The sequence below is a fragment of the Halyomorpha halys genome, unplaced genomic scaffold, assembly GCF_000696795.3.
Source record: "Halyomorpha halys isolate HHAL.00 unplaced genomic scaffold, Hhal_1.1 Scaffold833.1, whole genome shotgun sequence".
Taxonomy (NCBI): Eukaryota; Metazoa; Arthropoda; class Insecta; order Hemiptera; family Pentatomidae; genus Halyomorpha; species Halyomorpha halys.
Window position 1 is genome coordinate 448780 of NW_027109632.1, and position 17240 is coordinate 466019.

At 29.1% G+C, this 17240-nt stretch overlaps 2 protein-coding genes across 3 annotated transcripts in view; one reads left to right on the top strand and one right to left on the bottom strand.

The window, feature by feature from the left end:
- The window catches only part of LOC106686528 (facilitated trehalose transporter Tret1), an 89565-nt gene extending 78627 nt beyond the window's left edge, over positions 1 to 10938 (top strand). The window contains exon 3 of one of the 2 annotated variants that reach the window (XM_014429886.3): positions 8722 to 10937. In XM_014429886.3, coding sequence (XP_014285372.1) covers positions 8722 to 10073 — 1352 coding nt within the window. In that variant the 3' untranslated portion in view covers positions 10074 to 10937. Of the gene's footprint in view, positions 1 to 8721 lie in introns of both variants that reach the window. The other variant, XM_014429888.3, reaches the window with a different exon arrangement.
- A 3968-nt stretch (positions 10939 to 14906) lies between these two features.
- LOC106686524 (opioid-binding protein/cell adhesion molecule homolog) overlaps positions 14907 to 17240 on the bottom strand; it is a 20072-nt gene continuing 17738 nt past the window's right edge. The window contains exon 6 of the mRNA XM_014429879.3: positions 14907 to 15202. Within this exon, the coding sequence (XP_014285365.1) occupies positions 15030 to 15202 (173 nt within the window). The 3' untranslated portion in view covers positions 14907 to 15029. The remainder of the gene's footprint in view (positions 15203 to 17240) is intronic.

Here is a 17240-nt window from a genome sequence, read left to right on the forward strand (position 1 = left end):
AGTTATATTTATTTTTTCCATATTTCTTCTTTGTTAAAATTTTTAAAATGATGGCAGGTATTGGAAGCTTCTTCAGTTTTTTCTAAAAAGCACAATATCATCTGCAAATACAATAAGAGTTCTGCTAGATTGATCACAATATTTTTTTGTTTCTGTTTTAAACCAAGAATTGAAATGATAGATCTTGAAGAATATTTTTCTCATCGATTTTCCTTTATGTGAATTTCTTCATCAAGTAATCGATGCCACAGTAAATTGATTATATTGATGATCTGGCCGATGCTAAATATTTTGATTCTTATATTCATATTTTTATATAATCAAAATATAAATTAGCCCTAAATATTGACCATTTATTACAATAGTTAAAAGAAAAGTTTAATCAACAAATATTCAAATATAAAACATTCAAGTATATTTGTAGATAAATCACAAGATATTTATTCATTTAAAGGATTTCGCTATACAAACAGGAGGGGCTTGGGTTTAACGACAGCGATACAGTAATAAAAAATATTCATGACTGATACTTTTTTACGTGAATTATTTAAAAGTATGTAAATAAAATAATCACGCCAATCGACCTTCAATTATAAAAGGTAATAAGAAAGCATAAAAAGAAAAAGAAATACGAAACAAGCCTTTTAAAATTCTTAACTAAAATCATGAACAAATCTCTACATTACTAAATATTGGTATTACATTTTAAAATAATTATGTTATTGATTTGGTAGAGAAAATGAACCTGGATCAGAAAAAAATGAAACGCTCTTCTCAATAAATAATTTTTTTTTTACAATAAATAAATAAATGTTATATTTAATTTAATTGAGAAAGATTTCCCACATTCTATGAAATAATAAAATTGTTAACAATTGCAAGTACCTAAACGTTTCACTTAGAATCTAGAATCTTATGTATATTCGTATTCCAATTCAACATATCTTTGAAATGTGTTAAAGACAAAATATGAATCTTTATTTATTCTTTAAAGTTAAAGGGTTCTGTGAATTATTTTTTTTATGAAATTCAATTAACATTTCATATTTTTCAATTGAATTAATTAAACTCGTATAGTAGTTTTTTGTTATGTACGTGTACCAATACAAATTAGGTTGTACTTTAATACAATCTTCTTTTTTTTAAATTTATTTATTGCTATTTACAACTGTACATTATAATACATTTAGTAAATCTGATCTAAGTTAAATTAGAGTGTTACAGGCGTTTAGAGAAACTACCCATTGGTAGCACTCTAATGACATTTTACATTAGCTGGTCTCGTGGCCATCTTCTTTTCAGGCGCCTCGGAGGATTGTCAGGAATGGAAGAGGATGCAAGATTAGAAACTAGGGGGTTTGAGTGGTTAGAGAGTTTATAATGGAAGGAGTGATATCTGGTTCGGGCTTAGAACAATCTTAATTTTTTTTTAATAAAATTTTTTGTATTTTAACTCACAGAATCTCACTTTTAAGTACAGAGTTCTAATTTTTCGAGCTAAACTAACTATTTTTTGGTGACACTCGGTCGAAAAATAATAGGCACGTGTCCAAGGGTCTTGCTATTTTTTATTTTTTTTTTTACAATTATCACATAAAATTCTATAACTTCTGTATATTTCCCCTATAAAAGCATAAAATCTAAAAGATATTCATATAGATTGAAATAACGGAAATTGAGCTACAATTATAGTTACATTGGATTAAAATTGTGAGATACATATTTATATCGTGAACGCGGAATATAGGCGGAAAAAAAATTTCTAATTTTTTATTTATATAAAAATTCGTACTTAAGGGTTTAAAAAGACGCTTAGCAGTAATCTGACTTTATTTTACCTAAAAATTTGGTTTTGGTCTACTTTACTAGAAAAGATTTTCGGTGTTTGTATCTTTTTTATATGCTTTAATTCATTTAATATAAAAAAAGTCTTTTATCCTTATTCCACATAAAAAAATCCAATCAATTGCTTTTTCATAAATATTATATAGATGCAGAGCGGCATGCTACTAGGACGCATTGACAAGAATCGGTTACCACACATGCATACCCTCTCCTTGTAATGCATAATCAATGGTACTATGTGATAAATATATAATAATTAAATAAAGATTGTTGCTGACGAGATTCGAACCCACGAAGTTCTAAACCAAGCACTATGTCACTCTCCCCAACGTTCTCAGATATCAGATATATTACCAATTGTCCTGAAATGGAGATTTTTGTAACCTTGACTTTTAAATAGGCATTATTGAAGATAAAGGCAATATGTGAAATACATTCTGTCAAATACTAGGATTAATGTTTTACTATGTATCTTAATGAATGATGTAACTACGTACTGGATCTGAACAATGTTATCTAAGCTTTCTTTTAATACAGCTACGTTTTCCTTACATCATATTAATAATAAAGTAATATTTAATATGGTTATGTTAGTTATGATTCAAGGATTATTCTCGGAACAGGTTACTATCCGTTACTTTAACATTAAAAAATACTCTGAAGATGGTCAGGGGGGGGGAGGTAATATTCTTTCACGTACTATCACGACAGTATAGTCCCGGGGGTAGGGAAACGGGAAACGATTAATAATATATATAAGGATTTATATAAATAAAGTTTATTGTGTTATTCAAGGTATTGGCTTAAGCCTTTCAGATCTACACAGCCCTTGAATGGGAAGATCAAGATTTCATAAATGGGGCCTCCGCGAAATAAATAAAGATTGTTGCAGATGGGATTCGAACTCACAAAGTTCTAAACCAACCATTCTGTCATTTTCAACAATTTTTGTATTACATAAAACGTTTCCTTTCGATAATAAAAAAAATAGGTCTCATTCTCAGGGAATTTTTCACGGGAGAGAGCAGGATGGTGTAATCCCTCAAAATAATTAACAACTCAAAGAGTAAGGAAATTTGATATTTGAGAAATTAGTTCTAAATGCAAAAAATGTGGTAAAATATGGGAGTAAGGGTTTAAAGTTTTTTTTTTCTTTTCGAGGGATCGGTTTTTCAAAACTGTGTAGGAAAAGGGAAAATTTAAGAGAATACTCCTCAGGCCTCCGGCAAGTAAGGAAATTTTTTATTTTGATGATTTAATTTTCTAATTTTTAGTCATATTTTATACTGAAAACTTTGTTTTTTATTTCTGAAAATTATCAGAATTTAAGTTTTAGAAAAAAGCCCTTTTTTCCTGAAATATTACGTATCACTTTCATCCACTAATGTCTTGAATTACTTCATAAATTATAATTTTAATTATTTATCGGTTAATTTCGATTAATTACTAAGCAGTATTTATGTGATAAATATATAATAGTACAAAACCATTTATATATTATACATATATACATTTTCCAATTCTTCTCGTTGTTATAATTTTAAAAAATGGCTATATGATGTATAAAAGAGTAAATTTCTATCACAATTCAGAATACTAAATTCTTAATAATTTTCTTTTTTTGGCAACTTTATGTTACTAAGGAAAAATGGTGGTTTAATCAAATGGAAGACAGACACTGAACTTGACTGCTTAACCCAAATATTAATTAATATTCATGTACTTCGTCAAGACATAGCAGGAAGTGCAGAAGTAAACGAAATCCCCGGGAGATCTCATCTCATCTGTGTGTAAATTATCAATGGGGGAAATAATGAAGCAATTAAATACACAGATAAGGTAACAATAGCCCCCTTCACAAATTAAGTATCACCTGTTCATCTATAGATTACCCCAATCCTCCCAGGTATCTTAAAAGGGATCATTGCAAACTGGGACAGCTTGATATTAAATGTTTATGTTGCATCACTTAACCGTAGGAAAACATCTATGAAATATGTTAAATAAAAGCTTAATTTATCTTTATTATTTAATCTGGGATTAGGTTTATACAATTTTATTGTTTATTCAGTTTAAAATAAATAACCTTCGCTACTTCTCGTTTTTTTTTTTTGTTTCTATATTTTGGACGAAGTTTCAAATAAACAATTCATTATCCAGTCCATCTGCAAATTATTTCATTAGAAGTAAAGTGGTCTCTCGCTAATCCAAACTAATCAAGGTTCAGAAATTTATTTTTTAACTATTTTGAAATTTTAGTTTTTTTTTTTATTGCTGGAAAAACTATTACAACTGACAGGGGATAGTATGTAATGACTAATAAATACTAGTGTTAAATCTAAATAAATAAATAAATTGGTATACGATCTGGTATTAAATAAATAAATTTTTAAAAAACAATACAGTTTCACATTGAAGATTAATTTAATGAAAAGTTGTATACGCCGATGAAGAAATTGAGAAAATAAATACGCTTCCAACTTTTAGTACATAGCTTAGATTTTATTTTAAATATAAATAGTTATTATTTTTAACAAGATTATTTATTAAGGTGTTGATAATACGGTTTTATCGAATGTCAGTATATATTCTACATACATATATTTTTTTTAAATTTATTTATTTAATGTAATTTACAACTGTACAAAATAATACTATAATTAAATATGTTGTATGTTACATATACACTTGAAAATCTTGGGAAGGAACCACCCATTGGTGGTACTTCAAACATTAATTTAAATTAGAAGGTCCCGTAGCCAACTTCTTTTCAGACGCCTCGGAGGATTATCAGGGATTGTTAAGGATGAAAGATTAAGAATTAATGGGTTAGGATGATTAAGGAGTTTCGAATGAAAAGACGCATATCTGTTTTGGGTCAAATCTGCAACGAATGGGATGTTAAGGAGATTTATAATGACTCTTTGTGAATGAGTTTGTAACGTAATAAGGAGCATCAAGGATTTTGCGTAGGGTTTTGGATTGTAACGATTGGATGTGGGAACAATTTGATGGTTTGGTGGAGCCCCAGAGCTCAATTCCATATGTCCAAATTAGTCTGATTATCGTAGTGTATACTAATTTTTTGTAGTGAATGAGAAGTTTAGAGCGTTTGTCAAGTAAGTGTTGTACCAATCGGAATCTACGAGCAGTTTCTTGTCGTTTCAGTCTTGTGTGTGGATTCCAAGTAAGTCTCTTGTCAAGATGGAGTCCTAAGTATCGAATCTGTTCAACAGGCGTTAGTGGAGTATTTAGAAAGGATACTGTAGGACAGGAGGGCAGAGGTTTACGACGGAGAGTAAAGGTGATCTGGTGGGATTTGTCAGGATTTATTTTGATTCTCCAGTTTTTACACCATTCTTCAATAGAAGTTATGTGTGCCTGTAGTGTTTGTGATGCATTAGTTGGGTCGTTGTTTACAGAAAGTATACATGTATCATCAGCATATGTTGTTAGGACTGTGTTAGGGTGGGTTGGAATGTCAGCTGTATAAATCGTATATAGAATGGGACCTAAGATACTACCTTGAAGAACACCGGCGGACTGAAAAAAGAGAGATGAGTAGGCTAGGTTATGATTTACATTGAAGGTTCTATCAGTGAGGTAGGAGCGGATTATGAGGAAATATGTTGGGGGTAGGAGTTGACGAAGTTTATACTACATATATAAAATCAAATCTTTAATTAAATTTTTGTTTAAAGGTTTGGATTATGGAACAGTATGGATTAGGGAGATTCCTCTGTAGTTTAACGTTGTCAACCTGTTAAATTTTAATTATTTACAGTTTTAATAACATATTGTAAATTGATAATAATTACTATATAAATTGAGAAAAGCTAATTATTTGTAATATTTTTATTACCTAATTTTGTTATTTAACTTGTTTGATTTCATATATCCTCCTGATTTAAAGGGGTTTGTATTGTTTATATCAAAAAATATTTTATTACCAATTGTCCTGAAATGGAAATTTTTTTTAAATAGGCATTATTGAAGATAAAGGCAATATGTGAAATACATTCTGTCAAATACTAGGATTAATGTTTTACTATGTATCTTAATGAATGATGTAACTACGTACTGGATCTGAACAATGTTATCTAAGCTTTCTTTTAATACAGCTACGTTTTCCTTACATCGTATTAATAATAAAGTAATGTTTAATATGGTTATGTTAGTTATGATTCAAGGATTATTCTTGGAACAGGTTACTATCCGTTACTTTAACATTAAAAAAACTCTGAAAATGGACTGGGGCGAGGTAATATTCTTTCACGTACTTTCACGACAGTATAGTCCCGGGGGTGGGGAAACAGGAAACAATTAATAATATATATAAGGATTTATATAAATAAAGTTTATTGTGTTATTCAAGGTATTGGTTTAAGCCTTTCAGATCTACACAGCCCTTGAATGGGAAGATCAAGATTTCATAAATAGGGCCTCCGCGAAATAAATAAAGATTGTTGCAGACGAGATTCGAACCCACTAAGTTCTAAACCAAGTACTGCCACTCTCCCCCCCCCCCAATGTACTCGGATATCACGTCCTCGTTTATTTTATTGTATTTACTGAAAAATTATTAAATGTATAAAATTTGCGAAATTCAACAATTTTTATAGAAAGCAAACTTTTCCTCTCAAGACCCATTCAAAGGGAATTTTTCACGGGAGAGAGCATAAAGGTGTAAATCCTCCAAATAATTTAATAACTCAAAAAGTAAGGTGATTTTACGTATGAGAAATTACTTCTAAATGCATAAAATGTGGTAAAATATAGGAGAAAGAGGTTTAAAGTTTATTTTTGCTATTTCGATTGTGTAGGAAAAGGGAAAATTTCAGGGAATACTTCCCAGGCCTCCGGCAAATAAAGAATTTTTTTATTTTGACGATTTAATTTTCAAATTTTTAATCTTATTTTATAATGGAAAACTTTATCTTTTGTTTTTGAAAATTATCACAATTTAAGGTTTAGAAAAAAGAAAATAGAAAAGAGAGTATAAAATATTCTTGAAAGCATTAATCCATTTTTTCCTGAAATATCAGGTATCACTTTCATCCACTAATGTCTTGAATTACTTCATAAATTATATTTTCAATTATTTATCGGTCAATTTCGATTAATTATTAATTACTATCGATTCATTAAATACATTAATTAATGATAAAGTAAATTTGATAAATAGTCAAGTGTCACAATTATCAATAGCTGTCAGTCTGCTTGCAACCGATTTAATTTATTCGATAGGTGATCCTTGCTATGACAGTGTGTTGACATCAGATCCCCATCATTAACTAACACCTTGAAGGATATACTGAGAAATTCCAATAAATCATTACTTACAAATATATTTAATATACATTTGCTATAACCTCCAGATGTTGACAATAGTATGTTGTTGGTGAATTCTGAAGATGAGTCCTAGCGGTCATAATAGCAGAGCATTTTAGGGCAAGGGTTCCAGAGTGCTTGGTTCAGAAAGTTGTGAGTTCGTTTCTTACCAAGTTCAGTCAATATTTATTCTGTAGTGACCCCGAGAAATAAATTTGGACATTCCCTCTTAGGTGTTTAAGAGAGGACTTAAGTCATTAAAAAAAATATGTGTCTAGCATGTCTAAAAAACCTCACTTAAGAACGATTCGTTACGTATTTTTTTATTGCCACTTTATTTTAATAATTAAATTTATTATATTTTTATAATTTATATATTCTTCAAAAAAAATTATTTTGACTTTTATTTGTCATTTAAAGAATTTTACAACACCGATTTTAATTTATAATAATGATTATATAAGATTAAGGAATAAATGGATACCACATTTGTCGCAATTCATCAATAAAAATTTATTTTCAATATATATTTTTTTGACGTTTGGGCCCTGTAAAAAAAAAATTGGTTATTTCCGAAAATAATTTCTGCTACCTTACTTTTTCAAGTTTATGACTAAGCATTTTTGAATACATAAATTAATAGTTCATTAAAAAGCTGCTTGCACATTAATTATTGCTAAAACATAATTTAATGTTGAGTAGTTATTAATATAAAAATGTGGCTCATTAGTCCTTTAATATGTTTTTTAATAATATTATAAATTAAATGAAGAGTCCCATTAAAAACAGATTAACTACCATAATAAACATAATAACTTGTTAATGAATCACTCCTAGCTTAAAGCGTTATTATACCATGAATTAATGACTTAGCTATTGGGCGTGAAATAAGATATCACTTATACAAACTTTTAGTTTAATTGTAAGAGGCAATCCATATGTGAAATAGTAATCTTAATACAATAGTAATCACTAATCAATAATAGTAATCACTTATACAAACTAGTCAGTGGCAATGAAATCACATATACAGTGGTATATTAGTTTTATACCATAAATAATACTATAGTATCACATTTATTTAAAGTCTATTGGTTTATTTATTTTTTTGTTTATGTTAGGTACAATGATATATAATAACATTAAAGTATTTAAGAACTTTTATTTAGCGGGCCCAATCTTATATTAATTGTTAATTACATTGTTTTTTGGATAAATGTATAATTTTTATTTTCTTTTGAATCAAACACTTTTCATTTGAAAAACTAGAATAGTCTATGCTTTGAATGAAGACTATTGTTAAGCTCAACCACTTGATATAACATTCTGTTACAATTAGGATTTTTACAAAACCAAACATGAATGTAAAATAGAAAAATGTTACCAAATATCTAAATGACTTAAGCCACATGACTTGTTAATCAGTATCTAACACCTTTTAGTTTCAGCATAAAATTAAAATATAAAAACTATTTAAGTGTAAATTTCTTAAATCATAACCTATTCAGTTATTTATTTTATTTTATTTTTTTTTTTACTTTTCAGCTACGATAGCAGTAATCATGACCGGAAACGCTATGGGTTGGCCTTCCCCAACATTGCCATTGCTGCTTTCAATCCGATCTCCGGTGCCGATGAACACAGACGACACTTCATGGATGATTTCACTTATGTACTTCGGAAACCTCTTCAGCCCAATCCCTTGTGGTTACATGATGGAAAAATGGGGCAGGAAGTTCACGCTGCTTTACCTCAACGTTCTTCCTTTGACCTCCTGGCTTCTAATCCTCTTTACTAGAACAACATATATGATATTCCTGGCTCGCTTTCTGTCTGGCCTATGGCTTGGTATAGTGTACACTGTAGTGCCCATTTACTTAGGTGAAATCGCTGAACCTCGAATTCGAGGATCGCTCAGCACTTTTTTTGCTATAATGACATACGTTGGTGTTCTTTTCGAGTACATTGTCGGTCCGTATGTATCGTATAGTGCTCTTGCTGCAGCTTCAGCTGGGTTTTGTATCCTCTTCGTTGTTCTTTTCCTACCCATGCCGGAGTCACCTTATTTCTTGATTAAAGTAGGCAAAATTGAAAAAGCAAGAGCGTCTCTTTTCTGGCTTCGCGGAGACGATCCTAAAGTCGATGAAGAACTGAACAGAATCGAAAATGCAGTCCGTCAGCAAATGGCCAATAAAGGAACAATCAAAGATTTGTTCGCAACTAAAGGAAACCGAAAAGCATTTTTCATTGTTGGATTTCTTTCGATACTACAGAGGTTGTCGGGAATTGGAGCTATGATCGCCTATACTTCAATAACATTGCCCAAGAATGCTCTAGGCCCACTAGGACGTGATGAGTGTGTCATCATTCTTGGAACAGTCTGGGTATTATCGACTCTTCTCTCGTCTTTCATGGTTGACAAAATAGGAAGAAAAGTATTGTTGGTAGTTTCGTCGTTTGGTTGTGGTGTAACCACATTTCTTGCAGGACTGTGGTTCTTGATGAACGACAACCTGAAGATGGATGTCAGTTCGTTTAGTTGGAGTCCATTTGTCTGCTTCGTATTTCATGGTTTCTTTTATTCAATAGGGCTTAACCCAATTGTGACTACAATCAAAGGAGAAGTCTTTTCAGCAAACATCAAAGGTGTTGCGTCTGCTCTGACCACTCTTATGTTAGCTATAGCTTCCACGTTTCTCAATAAATCCTACCAAATGTTCGCTGATTATGCTGGCATGTTTCTTAATTATTGGCTTTATGCTGCTGGTTGTGCGATAGCAATAATATTTACACTTACTTATGTAGTTGAAACGAAAGGTAAGACTCTCCAAGAAATTCAAGATAAACTAAATGGAAACTGGCATAAGGAAAAGGATCTCCAAGTTAGCAAATTATGATTATACACACAATTTATTTTAAGAGAAGCGACATTCAGACTGAATATCCGGCCATTTCTTTATGTATAACTAGATTTCATTATTTATTTTATGTTCTATGGTCAACATTAAAAATTATGCCTTAGCTAATGTTTTATCCACTATTGTGGAATCAGTTTAATCTAGAGTTCCTCAAGAAATTCAATGGGAGATTTGTTTAATTATATATTTAAAGGAATTATTTCACAGCGATTTTTGATACTCGAAATTACTTTTTATACTAACTGCTGTGATATAAAATAGAAGGAGTAGAAAAAAATTTTGTGTAGATGTAATAGTTTCCTTGATAAATTTAGCGACGTTATTTAAAATTTGTATTCTGTTTTATTTAATATGTTTTAAGCTCGGTGTCCTAACTCCTATAAATTATGACATTAAGAGACATTAAAATCATCAAGTATGAGTAAAACTGGCTTATAAAATTCGTCACTTACTTTATATTATATGTATATATTATTATTTAAAATCCAAGAGAGTATTCTTGGAGAAACTACAAATATGTGTCATATTTCACTATAATGGAATGATAACTGTGATAAGAGTTGTATTTATTTTTTTTTTCTACGCATTATAGTGCTTCCCACAAGCTCAATTATAAATATTATTTATTTCTATAAAGGAGGCAAACTAAATCTTAGAAAAATTAACAACAATTGAAACTTTATCATTCTGTATTTCTTTAAACTTAAGTATTAGAATTAAATATTATTTATAGCAAAAACTTATTCTTTCTGTCTTCCTATCCTATTGTGTTAGAATTATTGTGTTAGTTTCATAGATTCGTTAAATAGAAAATTTTACCTTCATTAATAAATACATTTGTATGTGTATAATTTATTATATTAAACTAGATTAAGTATAAATAAGTCATTGCAAATGTATTTGACTGTTATTTATTAGAATATTTATATTTTAAAGTTATTTAATTTAAAATAAACATTTTAAAAACAGTTTATCAGTTATTTTATTACGATTATTTTTTACACCCTTATTTTACAAAATAACAAGCATGTCCAAGTGAATAATTTATATTATATTAGTTAGTCACCGAATAGTAATATAATGTTGAGAAATGTAAATGTAAGATTATTCAATAATGAAGAGTATCTTAGAGACCGTCTGTGGCTCAGATGTTTAGAACTAGGTCTATCGTCCTGAGATATGCAGTGCCGGTTCGAATCCGGCCTGGAGGTGTAGACTTTTCATTAAGTGGTGCTCCCACAAAACAAAATACTTGACCCCCCACCATGGTTAGAATAGGTCTGTCACCTGTAGATAACTAGGCATATATTACCTTCAATGTGGATTGCCTTTAAAAAAAAAAAAAAAAGGTCTTATTGTAAAAAGGAGAAACAAATCAGTGTAAAAAATTGGCATTAAACATATTCAACATTTATTTGTTGGGCTTTTTCGTACGAAAATAAATGTCACAAACTACTTTATAGCTCATTAAACTAGCTTTAATTTGAGTGCTAATAGACAGCTGTACGTCGAATGGTTTTTGAGATATAATTTTTTTCAAAATAAAATCACTAACTGATTATCTTTCGGTACGTTCCATACAACATTTTTATAATGTGAACTATTAGGGCTTACATTTTAGCAAATTTACTCTACTTTAAATGATGCTCTCTTAGATTATCCATTGTTGTTGGTAGTTGTAAAGATATAGAGCTTGTCCCCTCACCATGGTTAGAGTAGGTCTGTCACCTGCAGATAACTAGGCAAACATCACCTTCAACATGGATTGCCTTTCAAATAAAAAAAAAAAAATAAAAAAAAAAAAAAAAAAAAAATTAATTTTATAATAGTATTTTATTTTAAAAAGGAGGAACAAATCAATCTCAGTGTAAAAAAATTAGCATTAAACATGTTCAACATTTGTTTATTGGGCTTTGTTGTAATATGATTTTTTTTTGATAATTCTTTGTCTTACAAAATGTCTATGAAAACAATTATTACAAAGTAAAAATTTAATCGTTTACTTTCTGGCTCTATCTGTTTTTTAACGAAACAAACTAAAAATGTTCATTTTTTCATTTATGAGAAACAATTCAAGTCCTGGCTGTACTGTCTCCTTTGAAAAATACTACGTTCGAGCTCCCTCATTTTGGAACTTCTTACCAGTTTCCATCCGTTAAGCTTCCTACTTAACATTATCCAAACACCAATTAAATATCCATCTCCTCGTCGATTATCAATCTTCTGTTAACTAAACTAATTAACTAAATAATATGAACATTATTATAATTTTAGATAAATGTGTATATTTTTTTCATATTTTATTTAAATGAATATTGTAATAGTTTTATTTAATTATGTTCAAAATAAGGTAATGTAGCCAGATATAAACTGTTAAAATTGTTATTCCCATGGGACCAAGTATCTCAGAATAAAGAACGATTTTTATTTCATTATTGCAGAATAAACATTCATTTTTTCTTTCCTGGTTCGCTTATAGACTTTGGAGATCATTAACCGCTTCTACACCTTTGCCGATCTTCTCTGAGAGGCACATTCAAATTTTATATTTTTCCCGAGGGTGCCAGTAAGACCACTATGTTTCACAGTCGTACGTCATAACGGGTTTTATTATTACAATTCACATTCAAATTATAAATGTATGTATTTACAGTTTTAAGAAAATAAAATTATCTTTCTCTCGGGAATTTATTATAATTTCTAAAAGTTAAAGGGCTTTAACAGGATTTTCTTTTTAGAAAGTTTGATAAATTAATTTCTATAAATTTTCTAAGGTTAAACAATTTCCAAAGATAATTGTCCTTTATTCGTGCACCTTAATATTGTCCGGAAACGTTGTACAACTAGAAAGAAAAATACAGAATAATTTATATTCATCTTAGGAAGTTTTTTAACTGCAAAACATTTATAGAGCTTTAACTATTTTTCATCAAAATCGTTTTTCTTTTATTATTTTTTATTACTGTGTGAAGGTAATATTCTAAATTATTATATTATCGGTTTTGATAAAGTACTAAGAGATATATGTGGCTTATAGACAAAAATATACCTTTGAGAAAAGACAGGGATATAAAAGGTCTAAGAGTGTATTACACTTTACTAAAAATTTTTAAATTAAATACATAACTTAATCCATTCACTGTATTCCATTAAATAAATTTTCTTGTACAAGAGCCGGGAAAAAAAAGGCAGTTATCTCACCCCAATTTTTGATTAATTTAATGAAAACTATGTATAATTACTAGTCAAAACTGATGAGTCTGCCAAGTATAGGTAGAGGGAATAAAAAACGGTGGCTGTTTCAAAACTTTAAAAAAACATTAATTTTTCATTCGGAGCTCTATATCTTAAAAACTACCAACAACACTATAAAATCTAAAAGATAATTATTTAAAGAAGAGTAAATTTGCTAAAATATTAGCCCCAATAGAGCTATTTACGTACAATAGTTCACGAGATATCGTCTTTTAAATATTAAAGCTAGTTAAATGTACTATTATGTAATAGTTTATAATTTTTATCTTAGTAGGAGTAGTAGATTTTATGATATTTGACAAAATAAACTCACGAAATGTTAATATCTAGTTGTTCGTATAAAATGTTGGATTTTTGAAAAAATATATCTCTAGACCCATAAGAGATATGTCTGCCAACACTCAATATAAAGAAAATTTAACTTACTATAAAGTAATTTATGACACTTATCTTCGTATCGGTATTAGTTTTTATTATATTCACATATGAATATAAATTTGGCAAATGAAAATTTGTCCGGACAACTATTAATCAATTTATTTTAGCAAATTTCATGAAAACTACTACTCCTACGAAAATAAACGTCACTAACTACTTTATATCTCATTAAACTAGCTTTGATTTGAGTGCTAATAGACACCTGTACGTCGAATGGTTTTTGAGATATAAATTTTTCAAAATAAAATCACTAACTGATGAACTTTCGGTACGTTCCATACAACATTTTTATAATGTGAACTATTAGGGCTTACATTTTAGCAAATTTACTCTACTTTAAATGATGCTCTCTTAGAATATCTATTGTTGTTGGTAGTTGTAAAGTGATAGAGCTCCAAATAAAAAATTAATTATTTTTAACGTTTTGAAAAAGCTGCCATTTTTTATTCCTCCTACCTATACTTTGGGCAGACTCATCAATTTTGACTAGTAATTATACCTAGTTTTCAATTAAGTAATCAAAAATAGGGGTGAAATAACTGTTTTTTTCTCCTCTTGGACTCTTGTTCTATTCAGAGGGGAAAACACTTTGAATAAAATGATGTGAAATATTTGTCTTGATCCTTATCATATTTTGCTCTTACCTGTTACTTATAAACTGTGAATGTCACTAAGGCTATTACTTAATTAGTTTTATTAAACCATTTAATTAGTTCGATTGTGGCAAGAGCCCTAAAGTGCCACTTCTTCACCAATGAGTATCTTCCTTTCAGATATTCCTCAGGAGGTGACTCTGGAGCATATTCTCTGCATCTCGAGGAGCCGAAGGATTAATTCCTTGGGATTTTACCCATCAGCATTCATAAAGTAATACCATTGAATAATAAAATTAAAACATTAAACTTTTAATGATACAACCGATGCAGAAACAAAGCATAAGTGAGCTTCTTTTTTTTTATGTTTTTAATGTTCTAGTTGACAAATTATTTATTTATTCTATTACTGGAAGATTCTTTAGAAACCTTCTTTTGTCCAATAGAGCTAAAAGGAGTCAAGGTGATGGCACATCTAATCCAGTAGAGTTCCAATCGTTCATTTATACAATGAAAATACCTCAAAGTGAAAAGGTTGACCAATATAAAACAGCAATTGCATAAAATATAAAACCAACAGTTTATGATTTACAAATAGTACATTCGAAACATTTTAAATAGACCTATATTATTATTATTATTATCATTATTATAAGAAGTATATTATACAATTGATTAATAAAGAGGTAATCATGATTGAAGAAGAGATGGTGTGTCCAACGAAGCAAAGGGCGTAAGTGAGGTTAATGGTGAGGAGAATGGTGATACCGCGGCAATTCCCTACGACGCCCCGACTGGTTTGAATCGCCGATGGACTCTTACCTAAAATAATAAAAAAAATTATTACTGTTAATATAAGTAAAAATAAAAAAAATAATTATATAAGTATCCTTAAATTGTTTAATTCCTTTCACCAAGCTTTTGCAATGGTTTTCAATTCAGCCTAAATGCAAGATGCAAATTTTGTATTAAAGATGGGGCAAGATGGAAATTTTACTATTACTAAATTAATTCATATAGAGTGAAACTTCTTTTAACGGACACCCCTTCATGACGGAGTCCTCTCCTCTTAACCGATACGTTAATTTAAGTCCCTTAAAAATAGGATGTACCAACATAAAAATTCCTGCACGGAATACAAAAATAAACATAAAAGACAAAAAAGAAGCATAAAGTGCTCCAGCAAAATATTCCCTTCAATTTAAACATTTTTTAATTAAACAATTTGATTTGGAAAATCCATTTATTTTACAGAACTAGTGTGAAAATAACTGGAGGAACTGTGTTGTAAATTTTAAAACGGATTCTGAAAAATAATTTCTTTTCCATAATAATCGGTATTTTAAATAAATAATTATGTGTTTTTAGATTGGCTCTTATTTTCCGACTCAGTATTCATCAAAAAAATGAAACATTTTAGAAATTCTAATTCATATTCGATCAATTTATTGAAATTTACCTATGGAAATTTTTTATTTTATTTATTTAATTAATGAATTTAAATATTTTATAGAATTTTGAACCTTTACCGTAATTTTAGAATAGTTAAAATATGTTTATACTAGCAACTCCTCTCGTACTAGAGAGGGTTCTAGTTTAGTTACGATGACGAGGTGTTTGGAGGTGAGTACTAATTATTCTAGAGTAATTTTTTGCTTTTTTAATTGTTATGTTCTGTTTCTGAATGATAAGTCCTTTTATTATATAATGTGTGTTCTAGCTACTTAGCTATTAACATACAAAGCTATTAACATTTGCATAAAAATAAAAAAAAATATTGATGATATCTATATATTATATTTGTCTATGTATTTAGTAAACATTATCCCTTGAATTAAAAAAAAACAACATTTTTCACAATGTATAAACCTGGGTCTCCTTCGTTAACAAAAACATTTTAAACTGAAAACGAAAAAGGTAGACAAATTTTACAGGAAGGTATAGACGTTTTATTCAAAAAAGAGTATAAAATATCATCAGATTTTAAGAACCCGTAACAAAATGGAGGCTGAAAAACCGATTCAGTAGAATTTCGAATTTCATCCTGAAATCGTATATTTATGGCATATACATAAGCTTAAAAAAGTTACAAAAATAATAAAAGTTTTAAAATTTTATTTTCCATTGGTCTTATTCAAAATCCAGTAGAAAATTAATACATATTTGGTACTAAAGAATTGCAAAATAAGGCCTTTTGCTAATAAATTTGATATAATAATAAATTTCAAAATAGTTTTTAAAATATTTACTGTTTAAAAAGTACTAATATTAAGATCAAAACGGAAATGGAAAAAAATATATATAAATATTGAAAACTTATAAAAAGAAAACTAAAAATTTCTAAATGGAAAGCAAGCTTTGATTCGTCTCAGCAGTTTATATAATCAACAAAATTGTTTACCAGTTAAGTCAATTCATATTTTACAGTCTTCATCAACTGTCATGAAAGTGGAAGGAGGAACAGAATTGAATAGCTGTAATTAAAAAAATTTAACTCAATGGATAATCCGCAGTTGCCCTGGCGTAACATAGAACGGATACTCATCCTAGAACAGAAGTTTGCAATTACCCCTTACTACAATGTTTTATTGTAGAAACTGCAGACTAGGACTTAAAAACTAGAAAACTATACATGAGAATGTAAACCACAAAGTATTTTGAAGAACAGGTTCTAAGTTTCCACATACCACAAAAATCTGCTTACAGGTAGACACAGAAACGGAAAAGATTCCGTTATATGTATAGCTGGAATTAAAACTGTAATTATTTATATATTTTTATAACAATGAAGATTTACTATCTAGTTTCCTTATATTTTAATTCAATAGGTCATTCATGTATATGCCGCTCAAATTAACGG